The sequence below is a fragment of the Haliotis rubra genome, unplaced genomic scaffold (genome assembly GCF_003918875.1).
Source record: "Haliotis rubra isolate DU_JTF1 unplaced genomic scaffold, ASM391887v1 Scf127, whole genome shotgun sequence".
Taxonomy (NCBI): domain Eukaryota; kingdom Metazoa; phylum Mollusca; class Gastropoda; order Lepetellida; family Haliotidae; genus Haliotis; species Haliotis rubra.
In genome coordinates, this window is record NW_025765192.1 from 1145853 (window position 1) to 1165857 (window position 20005).

General features: G+C 40.6%; 1 protein-coding gene across 3 annotated transcripts in view; it reads right to left on the reverse strand.

Moving 5' to 3' along the window:
* Nucleotides 1-461: 461 nt before the first annotated feature.
* LOC124266633 (troponin C, skeletal muscle-like) overlaps nt 462-20005 on the reverse strand; it is a 63007-nt gene continuing 43463 nt past the window's right edge. For all 3 annotated transcript variants that reach the window (XR_006895805.1, XR_006895804.1, XM_046701434.1), the window contains exon 3: nt 462-1503. Coding sequence is in view for 1 of the 3 variants with exons in the window: in XM_046701434.1 (XP_046557390.1) it covers nt 1475-1503 (29 nt within the window). In the remaining 2 variants the exon portion in view is untranslated. The remainder of the gene's footprint in view (nt 1504-20005) is intronic.

The following is a 20005-nucleotide window of genomic DNA, read 5'->3' on the forward strand; positions in this document are numbered from 1 at the left end:
TGTGCATACCCCCTTGTAATACAAACCAGTAGCGATTTGAAACTATGATGGTTTGTTAAACAACTTTTATCCTAAGTTGAATAAAATTCTGAGATTTTAATGTTCAGTTGGCAAGGTAAAGTTAAAGGATTCGCAATCTTAATTTCACTTTATTTGGTTTACTTTTTTTTTAAAGTGAAATTCAACGGTACGTTTTCACTACAAGCAGACTATAGCTTGCGTTCTAAGGATGTTTGCTGCTGCACTACCAGTTAGAAACGGAAGTTTTTACAGTGTTTTCCCCGCGTTCATCGCTGCAGGTGACGTTGGTTTGCGACATAAGCGTACACTGCAAATCAGAACATACAGAACACTAGCGAAGCAGCGCACAAACTGAACACACAAACAGATGAACAAACATTACCACGGGCTTGGTCATCCGAGGTTTGGTACGCGACAGGAATAAACAACATAAGTCTATATACTTCTAAATATTTACTTGTAGTTGTAATGGGTATGTACCATGGGTTCTGGTGACGGTAAGTTTACATCCGAGTCAAAACCCTCGAAAATAAATATGTAAATATGATCTCCAGTAGCAATGTCCTTTCAGCATATGCATGCATTGTCTCCCTTTGAATGAATGCATTGCCATGACAACATACAAAGATAACATATATTGACCCTTGCTTTCATAAAATAACCCACACCTATGAGACACATGTGTCACATTGGTCTTATATATGACATTTCAGATCATAAAGAATCATATTAATTGATTTTCAGTTTTAGTAAAGAAGTGCATTTTATGCAAAATATGTTACCATTTCGTTTTTATACAGAAATTCGTCTTTTAACAAGTGGTGTTAGACAAGGTACTCGTGTCCTTCCGTGTCATTTTCATTCTATTTCAACTCTCTGACACTAAACGAAACAACACCATCGGGAACTATTCTATTATTTGTATTACATAATGTTTTACACAATTACTAGGCTCTTGTGATAATAATCCGTCAGTTATATATTCACAAAAGACATGTGTAATACATTGCATGGCTTCCTGGACAATATCAAGACAAAGTAACGTCACAAGGCCATACACTGACAATCAAAATTGTTAATTTCACATAAAATATATTCCGTATTAGTTGGAGTTAACGTTTCAATAAATATGTGTATAGCTTATGTTTATTTCAAAAAGGTACAAAATATATAATATATACGTATAACCATGTAAATAGAGGAAAATCATCCACCTGGTGATATAGGAGTGTTATCGGGCTAGACTCTGGAACAGGTAACTTTCCGAGGGTATGACATCATTGAGGCGGGGTCACGTGATAACGAGGGTAGCCAATCAGAAGACAAGTTGAACACAGTTATCAGCCATCTTGAATTCTAAACAGTATGAGTACTTTCAGCTAGCACAGGTCGCAGTTGTATGATAGTGTCTTTGTCACTGTTCGGCGGTGTTCCGGGACTCATGGCGTCTCAGCTAGTCAGCACACATAAACTTGTAAAACTCTGAAACAAATGGAACACATATTACAATCTTTTCATTGCACAAAAGCCACAAGAACGTCTTAACTTTAGAAACCAACGTTGTCGTCTTCCCAACCGACCTATACATTCCATTCCAGGTGCAAGAACTCGTTCTCGAACAAACAGATCATTCATTAACTTCTTTAAATGGCGTTACCCTCCTACCTTTATGAATTACTGAAAAACTATCAAAGATATGTTTCCAAGGTATTAGTTTACAAGAAAGCTTAACAACACAGCTATATGTAAATCACGATAAAAAATTCTCAAATGCATTCATATTTAGGTCAAATGCATCTTTTTCAGAAGAGTTACATTGTCCTATATTCGTCCATGCCGAAATAAACCAATAACAGTGATTTTGATGTTCAAAAGAAAGGTTGAGATAAAATTCTACTTTGGAACAATGATAAGCCATTCAAAGTCACCATTTTTCAACTATTAAAACAAGAAACAACTGTTGTAGAGTGTGTACAATTGTAAAATAATCATTCCTATGATTTCAGACTTTTAAAACATTTTCTGCAGATTTGCATTAGTGAACACAAGTAAAACGTGTCTTTGATATGGTGAAAAAGTATTTAGGAACTGTTACACCTAAAATTATTTTTGTTAACACTTTTGCTGGCAAAGTAACATTTTTCCATTTTCTCTTTACACATAGCAATATCAATCGCCAAAACGCAGCAATATTCAAGCAGCATTTGCATCCATTTCACATGTAGAATGATTCAACAGGGTATGAAGAGAGCCTAGAACACATGGTATGATACACAAGTACGTGAAATATGCCACGATTAACAGCTGAAGAGAGAGAAAGAGCCATTGGGATGGTGCAGATGGGGTCGACATACAATGCTGGTGACAACGCCCTCGGATGCCACCGTATCACGGTTATACGACTTATTCAGGGCTTCAGGCAGACTGGGGACACCGTAGACAGACCAAGAAGTGGACGTCCACGCATCACAACGCCAGCTGAAGATAGGTACCTCCGTCATTAAGGAAGGAGGGTAACGTTTCTTTTGGCGTTTAGTGTATTACAGCAACTGTAACACATCTTATATTTGGTATTACACATTCTCAGTAAAGTACAGATTGTAGTACTTTTTTGGCCCTTAGAGTCAGGCACCTAATCGCCAGCACAGGAAGTCAGCAACCTAACCCGCTCAGTCACCGCGGCTTCCAGAAAAACTGGAAGTCGGACAACTGGTAGTTTAGACCACGGACTTTATGTATCCCGCTGATAAATGTAAATTGTCACATCTCCCACGGCCGATACACGATGCCATTTAGAAAGTGGACAATTAATGCAACACACGTAATATTCGGGATTACACTTTCTCAGTAAAGTTGGGGTCAATAGTGTTTATTTTTTTATATAGTCGATGTTCGTTTTTGTTTGCGACACACTACCAGACGGCTATTAGATTATCGAAACGATATATCTTCATGATAGTTTCCAAACCGCTGTTTTCATTGCCACCAAATCAAAGTATGAGTATGTCAGTAATGACAGACACAATGTCCTAAACTTAAGTTCTTATCGTAGATGTCAAATGGTAGAAATGAACCATATCCGGTCTCTTTTTCAGTTTCTGTTATACAGTTTTCCTGATATGTTGCGAATCCTTTGCCTCGTTAAGTTTGTGAGAAATTGTACACAGGTGCATGCCGATCACTTCGGAGTTATCTTGGAGAGCATTCATCTACCTGTCGAGCCGAATACACCAGCACGGCTTGCCATCCCAATGAACACTGTGGGTCATCTTATCGCTACTACAGTGCTAACGCTGCCTATCCATGCTGATTATCAGGTGAGAGCGTTTATGTGAGAATAACGCGAGAATGACAGGAGTTTAACTAATGGGTTCTGACTTTATCAAACGTTTGATGCGTCACAGAGTCTGGATCGAAGGTTTCCACGATGCTAATGTTCATTACACCTGTAAATGTTTAACTGACTGTAACTTACGAGCTTTAACCTTTGTTATGAAGCTATGTCAGTTATCTAAGTCGAGGCATGAGTGGGTGAGTTTAGTTTTACGCCGCACTCTGCAACATTCCAGCTACTTGGCAGGGGTCTGTAAATAATCGATAGGTTTTAGATTTCATATGCATGTCATGCCCCGTGACCCGTGAAGATCCGGGTTTGAATCGGTCTTCAGTAACCCATGCTGGTCGTAAGAGAGGCGACTAACGGGATCAGGTGGTCAGGCTCGCTGACTTGGTTGACACATGTCATCGTACCCCAATTGCGTAGATCGATGCTCATGCTGTTGATCACTGGGTTGTCTGGTCCAGACTCGATATTTACAGACCGTCGCCATATAGCTGGAATATTGTAGAGTACGGCTTAAAACTAAACTCATTCACTCATGCCTCGACTCACTCACTTACTCACTCACTTACTCTCCGTCACTAATCTTACATAATCTGTCGTGGTTCATTTCGATAAGTTTAAAAAGTTTTCACAAGGACAGCTGTTCTTCTCTACAGAACCCCATGCCACAGGTGTACATTCTAAATATAATCTGCTCAGATTTACACCACAGCGGGCCCCACCTACACTACAAATAGGTTGTATACATGTCAAAATGGGACATACTTTGCACCTGGCAAAACCTTCGCATATGAACGTTCAAACTCATTAAAATCTTACATATGTAAAATGTACTTCCAAAATTGTTTAAACACAATACCTCGGTCAATAATGCACAAACGTCTTACTTTGTGTGTTGCGTATCTAAACATTTGCAGACAAAATACTTCGACAATGTGATTTACATAACTAAATGAAGTAATCTCCAGTGGCACATATCATGATATTATAGTTAAATATACAAAGTCATTTAGTAATATACACTCCCACGCTTTCACATAAACTGAAGGGCAAACGAAAGTACTCACTTGAGTGAATGAGTGAGTAAGATGTGAACTTCCTGTTTTCAGCAAGAGATTTAGAGTGAGTGAGTTTAGTTTTACGCCGCTTTTAGCAATATTCAAGCAATATCACGGCGGGGAATCACCTTCACATATTGTACCCATGTTGGGAATCGAACCCGTGTCTTCGGCGTGACGAGCGAACGCTTTAACCACTGGGCTACCCTACAACTCGTGTTTAATTGAAAACAGGATTAGTCAAAACGTTATAGAGGTTATCAAAACGTAACTAGGCTGCAACAGGTAGACTAAATACTGCAAGCCTAAGATCCAGATCACAGCTAAAGTGCCCATGGAATAAAGATTTCTTGTTTCATATTAAGCCAACATCAAACACAATCTTTCTTACAGTATTATTTACATTTATATATATAACTCTAACCCTAACCCTTAACCCTATATAAACATGACTCTTCGTGTGTTTGTCCACATAACATAACACCAAGTGAAGCCTATAAAAAAGCGACACGACATCGTATGTCGTAAGCGTGTGTTAAAGTATGGGAGTTACGATCATCTTAACTCTAAGATCATTTTTGTGAATAGGTACCCAGTTACTAAGCACTGTAGTAAAAAAATCAACTTTGTAACAATTCCTAGATCCACCTGGAGAGGGAAATAAAGTACTAATGCAGAGGCTACAAATGTTATGCGGATAGTCAGCATGAGTGAGTGAGTGAGTATGGTTTTACGCTACTTTTAGCAATATTCCAGCAATATCCCGGCCGGGGACAACAGAAATTTGTTCACACATGGTGCCCATGTGGAGAATCGAACCCGAGTCTTCGGCGTGACGAGCGAACGCTTTAACCACTAGACTATCTCACCACCCTTCAGCATGAGTGACGTGCGCCGATTTACGGTACGACAAATAGGTAGCCAGGTCACGTCAAATTATTATAAGTATACTGGTATGTTTCTACACTGTGGTCCTGTTACTGTACTTGTTTAAAACAATCTATCACGTGCTCAGTCGCACCTTAGAATCACGTGACTAAAGATTAAATCGCTGTATCTTGAAAATAAAACGAGAGTGAATTCTTTTCGATTATATGCCGCTCATTACTAACGGTAAAGTTTATAACGGTAAAGTGTTTATAACTGAGATATGAATGATCTCTAACCTTGTTCTTTGATTACGTCAAGAAATGTGTTCCGCCATGTACTAACAAGACGAGAGAAAAATCCGTTTTCTTAGAGACATACGCTGAATACATTTGCGATTAAAATATATTTTGAAGATTATAAATTAATGCCTGCAAACACTTGATGTGATTTGCCACTGTATAAAACGTGAATTTGATGATGTAGTGAAATTGAGCACCTAATTCGACTGAATCAGCACGAACACTGTGATTCAAATGGAAGGTAGGACAAATTCATCAAGCCTACCTGAGAAGGAAGAGAGTTTAGTGGATGTAAACTTCTTCATTATGCGGAACACAACGTTTAGGAGATTCACCTGATGAAGGAGTAAGGATATGCACCGAAACGTAGTGTACATTATAAAGAGGTTGACATCCATAAAAACTCTCTTCCTTAAGTGCACGACTAAATGCCATTCAAACACATATCTCAGAACATATCAATATCAGAACAGGGATCAGCGGGCCTCCGAATGTAGGCACCTAGGGCAATATACCATCCTGACCGTAGGGATTGTTTTCACGCATCTGTGGGTGACTAGGCCAAGTGAAATACCTGCTATCAAACATGTATGTGAGATGAGATGCAATGGTTCATGATTGGCTACTCCATGGTGATGACCTAAGGTCAGATCATGACGGACTACTTTCCGGGTGGTAATTGATTGATAACTCAGTAGTGCAACTCATTTACGCCTGTGACCAAACTTCAAGGTTTACAATGTCAATAAACGTTCTTCAGTCTCACCAAGATTCGATATCATTCCTGCCTTGGTAATTCGCTGGTGTGACGAACGAATTTGTGTGGTCAGCAAGACTGACCATCCGATTCCTTTGGTCGCCTCTAAGAACAGTTATCCAGAGGGTCATATAATGTAAGAGTAAGCAGTAAGTCGGATGACGTCATAAATGACTGTTTAGATATGTATTAATACTCCATTGCGATCATGAGAACAGGCAAACTGTCGTATCAATGCTAAAACGCTCTTTAGATATGGTTTGGAACAGACAAACGATATCTGACAGACACGTGCGTAGTAATGTCATTGTCATTATGAAGAGTTCCGGATTCCGTTCCCCACATGGCTGTAATGTGTCAATCAATGTAAGTATCTGCGGACAGTTCAGGCGGCATCCAACTAGCTATTTACTGTTATATTTAAAAGAAACACAAACAGGAATTCAGTCAGTTCAAACCAATCTTAAGCATAGTGTGTGCATGAGTAAAAGTCTCGACAGGCGATGGGTTCGTGTTCGTTTCTAAGCAAGACGGAGCCTCGTCAATGTTACTTCCTGTTTGCGCTCAGAAGTTACATATGTGGTTGTTCTACCTATCACAGTGGTTGTTCTTAGCGATCACAAAAGGCTGAGTGCTGTTCGACATGATATCCAACCAACACGTGAATTACATACTATGGCACCAATTGGGTCATTTATAGACACTCCAGCATTGATGGATTATTCAAACATTACCAAACAGTAACCAAACCACACAATTCCATAGTGATGATTGAGAACACTGGTTGGGGGAAAAGCATTCACTACTTGAAGAAACCACGCGCTTCTTGGAAGGAAACACCGTATAAACAAATCCAAATTGGCGGTACATAGGGTACAGATTTCCCAGTGATGAAGAATCTACCCAGGTGTTCCTCCCTTATCGCGGCTTGCGAGGGGCGTGGAGTGAAAAAGTAGCCCCTTTCTATCACCCTGGGTTATTTTAAATACCTTGTTCCTTATTCGATGACTGATCGTAATTGTGTCTTGACGAAACGCATTTTAGAAATTCTTCACCTTCCCAGGGACAAAATCACCTGTTCAGCGGATCGTAAATCTACACATATATAGAACTACTGCTTTCAGCTATTGCTGTCGTTGTATAACGGTGGAGCATGATAATGAAGACATGGACTATAATGGCGGGATATAGAGCAGCACGCACCGTATAGGAATGCTGTGTACTAACCTTGCCGGTTGGCACCATCATAATAATTATCACAATGTAGAGAAAGCGTAAACCAGCACACCTTAAGATAAATCATCATATATTTGCTCTAGGTTAGTGAGTGAGTATGGTTTTACGCCACTTTTAGCAATATTCCAGCAATATCACGGCGGGGGACACCAGAAATGGGCTTCGCACATTGTACCCATGTGGGGAATCGAACCCGGGTCTTGGGCGTGACAAGCGAACGCTTTAACCACTAGGGGTACCCCACCACACACATTATACTTTACAAATAGTAGAGCAGTACGGAGTGAGTGAGTGAGTGAGGTTAGTTTTACGCCGCACTCAGCAATACTCCAGCTATATGGCTGCGGTCTGTAAATAATCGAGTCTGGACCAGACAATCCAGTTAACAACAGCATGAGCAACGATCTACGCAATTGGGATACGATGACATGTGTCAACCCAGTCAGCGAGCCTGACCACCCTACCAATTTTATTGCCCCTTACAACAAGCATGAGTTGCTGAAGATCAATTCTCACCTGGATCTTCACGGAGAGCATATTGTAGTGTATTGTAGTACAGTAAACATGGTGTGGTGCAAACGTAGGCTGAGCATACCGTGCGACATACCATATACAACACCGTACTCCAAATTTGTTGAAATTCACAAACATCTTTCTACCCGTGAAGATCCGGGTTAGAATATTGATCTTCAATAACCCATGTTTGTCGTAAGAGGCGACTAACGGGATCGAGTGGTCAGGCTCTCTGACTTACATGTCATCGTATCCCAATTGTGTAGATCTATGCTCATGATGTTGATCACTGGATTGTCTGGCCCAGAATCGATTATTTACAAACCGTCGCCATATAGGTGGAATACTGCTGAGTGTGGCGTAAAACTAAACTCACTCACTCACATACATACTTCAGAATTAACGTGTATCTTAAATTCACAACAGAGTATTTCGTTTCGGGGAGCGTAACCATCACCAAATTAATTCAAGTGTATGGATAGGTCGTCTTCAGAGATATATCCCCATACATATGTTACCTCTTGTGTTCTACATCACTTTCTCACGTATACGCACACCGTGTATGTTGAAATATACCGAGGGACATCTCACTGGTGTTTACCATTAAAACAAGACCATGGAATCATTTCCTGGGTTTCTTGATACACACCGCTAATTTGTTAGACTCGTGTGTGAAGGGACATGGAGAAGACGTTAATTGCCGCATGCTTTAACGTATGTTATGAATTAAACACGTCTACCCATACAGTTATGAGAGCGTTAGTAGGACATCGGAGCCGAGCATGCTGAGGGATTCTACTGTAAACACTGAGTAAGATATCAAATCACATACGGGCATTTTATTATATCCCATTGCACCTGCGCATGTGTCCGTGTGAAACATGCTTCCTCTGGAAATATTCAAAACGAGGCGATATGAAGCTTATGTAAGTTAATGGTTGTATTTGGCGTCTTTGGTCTGGGACGGAGAGATACCTCGATGACTTCGGGAGGTAAAACAGACTTGGACTATCAGTGGTAGGACGGAGGTAACAAGAATCCCCACAAACAATCCTGGACTCTATAGACATGTATTGTTGACGTTGTCACTTGTCAGTAAAACGTCAAGGTATTGATACACACGTTCTTAGTTCAAAAAGTGTGATTCCTGCATTAACAAAACACTGTAACGTGGTGCCTGTAACAACATGTAACACTGTAACATTTGACAGGAAAATTGAGAAAAGGTCAAGGTAGTTGAAAGGTTGACCTTAAAAACTGTGAAGGAACAATATGTCGACAACGGTTTATTCTAAAATAGAGGGGCGGTGGGATAGCCTAGTGGTTAAAGCGTTCGCTCGTCCCGGGTTCGATTCCCCACATGGGTACAATGTGTGAAGTCCATTTCTGGTGTCCCCCGCAGTGATGTTACTGGAATATTGCTAAAAGCGGCGTAAAACCCAACTCACTCACTCTAAAGTAGAGAATAGGATAACAGTATCAGTCCATATTCGAATTCAACACCAGCTGCTGAAAAACTACTGGACACAAACGTGTTGATCTTGATCCTGACAACGCTGTTAAAAGTTTAGCTGCATAAAAATATAAGCAAATACGGTGTATTTCAATATTGTTTAACTTACATAGTGCATAATTTGCTTTACTGTACGGCTCACGAATACATCCACCTTATGATTTGACAACATCCGAGCACTTCTATTGCTGGACTTGGTTTTATGGGCCGTTTTCGTAATGTAGGCTTTTAAAATGCAATTCAAGGGCGATAACAGTATACTGTTGAGATCCCTACTTCGTCATGGTCTAACCTTAGCTCGAACCGGTGGTGGGTGCGTGGACTTCCTTGCAAAATGTAAGATACTTAAATACCACTTATTGTCTTACCTTCATGTAAAATACTTAAATTTCATTGGTAAATGACAGTTTAACAAGTTTCCGTGTCACCCTCCTGGGACACCCTCCCAGGTGGGTGACAACTGGAAAAAATATTACCCGCTGCCACGGTAACCGCCAAGCTCTTCGCCGAGAAGCCTATGACGTCATAATATGACGCATGCCGTGCCCAGAATTCGAAAACCGTTCGATCAGCTGTTTTTGTGTTCACTTCGTACAGATTTATTTTACCGACTTTCACTGCTTTATTTACGCTATGTTATACATTGAGTGGTTTGCACACTCAGCTTAAACATAATTAACAATTGGTATAGCAGTTTTATGCTTGTCAGAATATGTTTCACTGATGTTAAAAATCCAGTCGAGAGGCAGACGCCATTTTGTTTGCATGTCATATAGTCGGTAGCGATCTTTACCATAAAATAAAAAGACATTTTGTACATTTAACATGGCGGTAAGATAAATACGTTGTATGCTTCTCCCTCGGGTAATACGGTCTGATGTACGTCTCTTTGTAGCAGTGTCACCTGAGCCGGTAGGCGAGGGATGACACTGCTACAAAGAGGCATACGTCAGACTGTATTACCCTCAAGAGAAGCATACAACTTATGCTATACCTGAAGTAAAAGCAGAAGAGGTCATTGAGCTCTACGGTGTTGATAAAGTTTACACTGATTACACTGAATATACCCCCACCCCCACCCACCACCATAAACATCACATGCTATTTATGTCCAGATTCAAGTTCAAAATAGAAATGATATCGTATACAATGAAAAACTACTGTCAACATTATACTTTAAAAATGTACTCACTTGCCACGAGAAATCCCTACTTCAGATGTCAAAACTACCCGTCTTTCAACAGGAATCTACTTTTAACTTCTTTTTATAACGTTAGATCGACTGAAGGTACACCTGTGCTCATTAGACTAAACATCAAAGGGTCGTGAGCGCCCATCTGACACTTTTCACCATACTCAGTGACCTCAAATCTAAACACAATGACCAGACTCCAAACACAGAGCCCTATGTCAAAGAGCTGCCACAATGCATTGCAAAGAAACTGGAAGGACTATCCAAACACCTTGCCCGTATCATGAAACGTGGTATGACGTCACGCCAATGCACGAAACAAGCCGTCCCCGGTGCTATCTTGATGTGCAAAGATATATTTGTATTTATTTTTGCACCATCAGACGGGAGGAAACTGCAAATGGGTGTCTACCCATCATATAAATACTCAGAACAGGATTATATAATATATATCCCACTGGTATTTCATCTGTTTCTGGTGTTGGGGTAGTGTAGTGGTTAAAGCGTTTGCTTTTCAAACAGAAGGTGCGGGTTCGATTGCCAACATGCGTAAAGTCCATATCTGGGGTAACCATTTTATATAGCGAGCATATTGTTCAAAGCAGTTTAAAAGTGTACTTATTCACCCACGTAATATATATATCACATTATCTATGTTTTCAATGCGTATCGTCGTTATGTGTTTGACTGTTACACCAAATACACACAAAGAGTGAGTGAGTATTGTTTTATGCAGGGGGACACCGGAAATGGCTTCACACTTTGTACCCATGTGAGGAATCGAACTCGGGTCTTCGGCGTGACGAGCGAACGTTATAACCTCTAGGCTACTCCACCGCCACTCACAAAAAGAGAGTGCAATGATATTGTGAAGAAATATCCCAAACATTGTGTAAATATAACAAGCCAGACACAAGGAAAATATCACAGCATCAGATTACGTTGTTTAACACACACACGCTGACTTTGTGTTTCTATTAATATCATTCGACAGTAACGCACTTCACGGGAATATGGTTTTGAGAATTAGTGTATGTTAAACAAGAGATGTATTCCATGCAGGCATATGGTGATCGTGTGGTGAGGAATGTTCTGGATTCTGTCAACATATTTCTACCTGGTGGTACGACCTTGGAAGTCTCAAAGCATGAATTCTTGTATGTCACTATGAATTGATAGTTGGATATTTATACTTGCGTGTACAAGGAACAACGCTTGACATAAGTAAATCATTTTTTTGCGAACTGCTATTCTGTACCTCAAAATTTACAAATCAGCAATACTTGCCATAGGTAGAAAATGAAAGCATGTTAACAGCCATTCTATACAACAAAGTTTCCTAAACGGCAATACGTGACACATGTAAAAGATGAAGGTGTGTGAACGGCCATTCTAGACAACGAACGTTTCCAAACGGCAATACCAACAAAGGTAGGTCATCGAGGTATGTGAACTGAGATTTATTGTAGACTATATGGTGTTTCTATGGTATGTCTTATCTTCAACGTGTGGGATAGGCTAGTGGTTAGATTGTCACTCCGAGGACCCGGGTTCCAGTCCCCACATAGGTACAATTTGTGAAACTGATTGCTGGTGTCCCACGCCGTGATATAATAATGCTAAAAGCGGCGTAAAACTAAACTCATCCATATGTGGGAAGCTCAAGCATTTGTTTTCCTGATTCAGTGGCTAACAGTGGCTGTATTCGATGTTGTCTGGTAGTGGGTACTCATATCGCTCTGGTTGCTATTCAAATATGGTTGTCGATCAACCCGTGAATATCAAGGTTAGAACTGGTCTTAACCAACCCATGCTTGTCGTAAGAGGCGACTAACGGGATCGGTGGTCAGGCTCGTTGACATGGTTGATACATGTCATCGGTTCCCAACTGCGTAGGTCGATGCTCATGCTGTTGATCACTGGATTGTCTGGTCCAGACTCGATTATTTACTGACCACCGCCATATAGGTGGGATATTGCTGAGTGCGGCGTAAAACAACAACTGACCAACCACTGTCTCGATAAATCTGATATTCATGCAGGTCGTGAGGGTGAATGATGAGTATTGTGCAGCCCCGCTTTGAACGGGACTTAAGTCGCATGTCAGCTTGGTAGAATCCTATTCGAAGTGATCAGACATTTACCAGTTTGATGAAAACCCACAATCAGGTGACGTTGCTGATGAGCCCAGATACATCATCAGGATGATTCTGAGATTAGTAACCACGATCTATCTTACTTGCACATCCACAGAGCACAACCTGAACACACGGTGTGAAAGTGTGGTAATGAACGTATGTGAGAGGGGGACATTAGCAATATACTGGAGGGAGAATAATGACAACAATGAAACAATATGAATGAGAGATAGTAACAACGAACGAAAGCAAATGAGAGATAGTGACAACAAACGAACTTCAAGGTATATGAGAGATAGTGACAACAAACGAACTTCAAGGTATATGAGAGATTGTCACAATGAATGAGGGTGAGAGATAGTGATGAACAGATGTGAACAGATTTAAGTATCATATAGTTAATCATGGCAGGCAATGTAAGAATGACAATGAGAGGTGTGAGAAGACGGTGACAATGAATGAGGGTGAGAGATAGTGATGAACAGATGTAAGTATCATATAGTGGCAATGAAAGAATGTGAGTGAAAGACGGTGACAATGAATGAGGGTGAGAGATAGTGATGAACAGATGTAAGTATCATATAGTGGCAATGAAAGAATGTGAGTGAAAGACGGTGACAATGAATGAGGATTGTGAACAGATGTAAGTATCATGATAGTGATGAACAGATGTAATGTAAGCATATCATATAGTGGATGAGGTTGAGAGATGTGAAAGATGTTATCATATAGAATGAAAGTATGTGAGTGAAAGACGGTGACAATGAATGAGGTGAGAGATAGTGATGAACAGATGTAAGTATCATATAGTGGCAATGAAAGAATGTGAGTGAAAGACGGTGACAATGAATGAGGGTGAGAGATAGTGATGAACAGATGTAAGTATCATATAGTGGCAAAAGAATGACAATGATGAGGTGTGAGTGATGAAAGAAGTAAGTATCATATAGTGGCAATGAAAGATGGGTGGGAGAATAGTGATGAACATATGATGAACAGATGTATCATATAGTGGCAATGAAAGGTATATGAGAGATTGTCACAATGAATGAGGGTGAGAGATAGTGATGAACAGATGTAAGTATCATATAGTGGCGATGAAAGATTGGGAGTGAAAGACGGTGACAATGGATGAGTGTGAGTGAGAGCTGGTGACAATAAACGAATAGTAGACGAAAGACTATCGGCTACCATTAGATGTTTTATTGAATAGCAAATCAGACATACTGCTTTGTCAAAGACATGCTGAAAAGTCATCTAGCCTTGAGAAGAAGAATGGGTGTTGCACTGTGATTGCCTTGGACAAAAAGTCCCCTTCGACATATGCCTTCTGTCAATTCCACATACAGTAAGTGGAGCAGATGTAGGATATTCTACACAACTGTGAAGCGAGACTGATAGGTGACTGTCGATATATGCAAAACATACAGGGTACTACTGAATATAACAGTGAAGAACTGTTACCGTAACCATCTTTCAACATTCTCTCATCATACTACTGGCGTACATAGCTATGATTAGAAGGGAAGGTACTCTCAGAATGATGTATGTCACAGAGATGCCAGACATGATGCTGGTAATTAGAAGATGCTATCAGTTACTAGCATACCTCAGACAGCATGGGACATGTGATGATAGGCATGGTGGCGTGTTCTGCTGTACTGACGGAATGGGACACGTCATTACAGGAATCTTAGCATGTATTCCCCTCATGACTTGGATGACAGAGGATTAACTACTCCATTGTTCAATCTTCACAACTCTGTTTTTATGATGTCTGAGGAATCTTTATAACATACAACATTTATACATTGACTTCGCGGATCACGTTGTAAATAATAATTATATAATAATCATAGTAAACTACGGTTAACTCAGGGGACCACGAAGTTTAGGTCGTAGTAATATTATTTCGTTAAACGTTTGTTGTTTTTTGTGTGTGTTTTATTTTCAAAATATAGAACAAGTGGCCGGGACCAAAAAGAACACTTCTTTTTTCTCCTCCAGTTCGCCTTAAGCGTGTTCGTTTCAAACGTTGTTTCTTGTATATAATACCGTGGAAAGGAAACCATTTGATATAAGCAGTAGACTTTTACAATCTTGTTTGTTTTGTTTATTGTTATACATAGTTATTTTCTGTGTTTTTTGTTTGTGCAGTAACCAAAGTAACCCAAATCTAGGTTCGTGTATAAGCTTAAATCACAGCCAGAAAATGGGGTAGAGAAGGACCTTTAATCCTATTGGATGCAATCGTAATTTGGTTAACAGTGGCATATGATGTTTTTAGATTCAAATTGTCTCCCTTTGAAAATATCCTCACAACGACATCATTATAATCGGAGATGAGTGCAGATGATCATTAGATTAGCTTTATAACGCATTACATAGGAGTCAGGTTGGACACACGAGCCTACCCATGTCTGCGATAGGCGACAACCATCCCATCATACACAAACGAAGATGGACAGAAATACCTACATGCCCCGAGCTGTGTTGACTCGGTAAGCAATACACGGCAGCTGATTTCACTTAAGGCTTACCACGCGTATCAGCATGTTTGGCTTCGAAGGAATAAAGCTTTCATTACGAGTAGGAAATCACTTTAGGATGACATCGTGCGTGCTCACTCAGTTCAAAGAGAATGTGTTTAAGTGCCTGCTATAGAATCTTTGAGTAGCGTGAAGTTGATAGGCATAGGCATGTTCAGATTGTCAGTTGATGAACGTGTTACCTACCAACCACCATGAGCAAGTACATACATACATACATACATACATACATACATACATACATACATACATACATACATACATACATACATACATACATACATACATACATACATACATACATACATACATACATACATACATACATACATACATTTGTATGGCGCCGATATCCAGGTTAGCTGCTCAAATGCGCTTTGTTTTTCCCTCGATCACTGGATGCCAATCTCAACGGCACGCCGATATCAATCTCAACTCCCTGGTTAGCTGCTCCAAATGCGCTTTGCTTTTCCCTCGATCACTGGATGCCATAGGCAATTGTCAATCTCAACGGCACGTCGTAATATCAATCTCAACTCCCTGGGGATCATACAACTCTTGCAGCCACTAGGCGCACCGATTTAGTGTGGCTTTCCTATCCTTACGAGATACCCATTCACAGCTGGGTACAGCGTCTGCTATGAAGGAAGACCCGGGTTCGATCCCGGCCGGGTAATACCAAAAGACATTAGAAGATGGTACTTGTTGTTTCCCAGCCTGGGGAATCGACAGAATATATGGAATGAGGATAGTAAAAGGACTGGTCGTCCAGGAATCAATATATTGTGTCTGAGATGGGTTGGCGGTAGGGTAGCCTAGTGGTTAAAGTGTTCACTCGTCATGCTCAAGACCCGGGTTCCATTCACCACAAACTCATTTCTGGTTATGTTGCCGGAATACTGCTAAAAGCGTAAAAGCGGCGTAAACGCACTCACTCACTCACTCACCGAGAGGGTATCCATGTTAATCTGCAGCATGGTATCTCAATGAACTAGAACTATAAAACCCGTATTACGCCGAGCTAGATTTTTAAAGCAGCCACACACACACACACGTGCACTTTGCTATATACATTTAAATGAAATAACCTTGAACATGACGACGTTAAAACACAATTTAGCCATCTGCCATAGACATGTAATACAGATGACGTTAGCCATGCAGATCCAACAACTTATGCAAATGTACATAATTCTTTCAAATGAAGAATTAAGTTATGATTTATGATTATAAGCAAGGTAAAAACTCATTTCTGCTCTGTGGTTATGAGCACTTTCAACATTTATAGTTGGTAGTAAATTGTAGTTTTTTTGTTCCCCACTGTTTGCGGTAGATATTATCTACTGAAGCAAGAAATATGGTTCGTCTGATGGAACCAATGTATTTAGAAGAACATGTACCGTTTTAATCTGAAGACATATAAATATAAATTATGTGTTCCTATTAATGACGTGTTCAAGAACTACATCCCCCACTTGGAGGCATTATAAAACAGCCGAGTGCACTGACGATGAACTCTATAATAAAGATAAGTTGCCTTTAATGCTGACTGACAAGAGGCGCAAGGAGGACATGTGTATTTTCCTGCTACGTGCATATCTTGATATGTATGTTTTTAATGTACGATCAGATAATAAGTATGACTCTCCTTTGAAATAACGTTCATTGTGTCAGCTCTTCACATTTGGGACCCGTGAAGATCCGGGGTAGAATAGGTCTTCAGCAACCCATGTGTTTGCCATAAAAGGCGACTATGCTTGTCGTAAAAGGCGACTAACGGGATCGGGTGGTCAGTTTCGCTGACTTGGTTGACACATGTCATCGTTTCCCAATTGCGCAGATCGATGCTCATGCTGTTGATCACTGGATTGTCTCGTCCAGACTCGATTATTTACAGACCGCCGCCATATAACTGGGATATTGCTGAGTGCGGCGTAAAACTAAACTCACTCACTCACTCACATTTGGAGGTAGAGGCGCGGGGTGTTGACTGGCTGCAGAGCGTGAACCTTGTCATATGGCAGTGAGGAACTCGTGGGTTTGAATCCAAGATTCGCGGTGGTTAGTATCCATGGTGCATTTGCACCATATCCGTGCACGTGAGTATCACCTATGTGATACATGTCAACAACTTACTCTGCTTTGGACTGTCCTCAAATAATCAAAATAAAAAACAGACAAGTGATGTCCAGTTGCTGGTACCTACCAACGCAATCCTTCATCTGATACCACCAGATACTTCTCCGTAGCCTCAACAGATGACACAGTCCCATATGCAGTGGTTCGAACATCGTACACCTCCACAATGGTTCAAAGGCCGAGAAGCATATAGGCACTATACAGGCGGCATAGTGACGAATCGTACAATGGAGAAAGTCCAAGAGTTTTGTCCCTTTCCTTTATCTTCTTGTCATGATCCAATTGCATACATAACACGTTTCATTGCAATAAGTCATTTGCATGTGTTTGTGACGGGTTCAGCCAATGGAGCAGGATCCGCTGACCGTTTCTGCGAACACCTGGCATCACCACAATTGGATAGTGATGCATAAGCACATGTTTATGGTATCAGAATTGTGCAAAGGGCCCTGTTCTTGGAGTTTTATACAAATATTGAAAAAGCATTTGTCTCTTTTATCGAGTTGAACCAGATCACATTAACCATCAGAAACACAGAACAAAGAACATTAAAGCATGCAGGCATTGATTACAAACACAAATCAGCATTACAAACGCTCGCAATCACTTCCATGAACTATAAACAAACTCGGCATATAAAGAAACCGGATATTTTGATCCACCACGTTAAATAAACATGGCATTCCCGACGAGCATCGTCCAACTTTGTAGTACCATGACCTCTACACACGACCTTGGCTCCAAGGCATAACACAGCACCTTGATAGGCCAATCTGGTTAGGGAAGATCACAACTCACGGGTATCGTGTTTATCCAAGTGCCTAATATGGGTCCCGAATGCAATACTATTGCACAACAAACCCTTCCAGAACTCTTGAAGCCATTACCATGATCAATTATCTCCAACACCTGTCGTTATCGGACACGGTGCTATACGCACGGGGTTTGAGCGGCATATCCCTGGGCGGTACAGCAAGGGTCATGTTAGTTGGTAAAATACTTCGGGTGACTCGTAAGACCATACTCTGTTAAAAAGGAATAATTCAGGATGATAAGTTAACAGGAAACTTCTTTTGTGCATGAACAGATGTCATGTACGTCATTTGTATACAAAATCCCTTCGCCTTTCTACACATGGGAACAATGGAGGGAGTAAGTGATGTGTTTGCCGCCGCTTTGGACAGTCTTTTAGTTCCACCACGGCGTGTCTGCTTGAGGTGGGAGGAAAGCCTGGAGTGCCGGTTGCCTTAGACCATGTTGGTGATATATAACAGAATAGGATGGACTAACAAACCTGGACACATAATCGAGGAGAACAGGGATTCCTTTTCTTGATCATTGGTCTCTGGTACGCCCAAGTGACACAGTTCTGTGCACGGTATCGCGGGGAGTCTGGAGACCGGGTCATCCTCGCCCGACATGGAAGTAGCGGATACCAAGGGCAGGATTGTACATTGTATTGTACAACAGTGGTCATGTTGTGAATGGTTTGGTAAATATATGTATCCGTATAACCACGTTCAAACAGCAAGGGATCATCGAAGATTATAGTGATACATGAAATGATCATTGGCATGTGTTTCTGTGACATACACAACATTACCTAAATATGAAATCAGATTTTGTCAAATAGCGATACGAGCATCAAGAAATAAGTAATATACATACGGATGACGTGATGAACGACGAAGTGATATAAGAACCCTTTCCAAACACATGCAAAGGCAGGGCAATTGTAAGAACCTTTGATTCTTTGTGCAGATGTTGGGTACAATATGTGAACAATGTTATTAATGCTCTTTTAAATTACTAGTATCTCACATACCCAGTATCTCGTATGATATACCGAACTTCGAGATTGCAAATGCAGAGCAAGGTTCGAAATGCGTTATTCATGTCAACAAGTAAAACTGATTATTACTTCAAAAGACATTAGAACTAAGGTCTTTTTGTGTTGTTTTCGTCATTATATCCGAATCTGAGTATGCCGCAAATCGAAAACGTCTCTGGGCCCCGTCGAACACCTGGTGCAATCACTGACATCCAGTCAACCATTCATATTATATTCATTTTAAGGACCATAGAATAATATTTCGCCCGGCAATCGAGACTATTTAACCTCGGATGTTGACTCATATATGTCTCTGATATCTAAGACAAATACACTTTGCAAACACACTTTTCTATTTAAATGGACCATCATTTAGTACTAAAAGGAACGTTTTTCCACATGCTCCTGGACCCATGAAGGTCCGTGTCAGAGCTGATATTCAGCAACACATGCTTGTCGTAAGAGGCTACCAGCGGAATCGAGAAGACAATCTCGCTGTCTTGGTTGACACATATCATTGACGAGGATGACGACTTAATGAATACC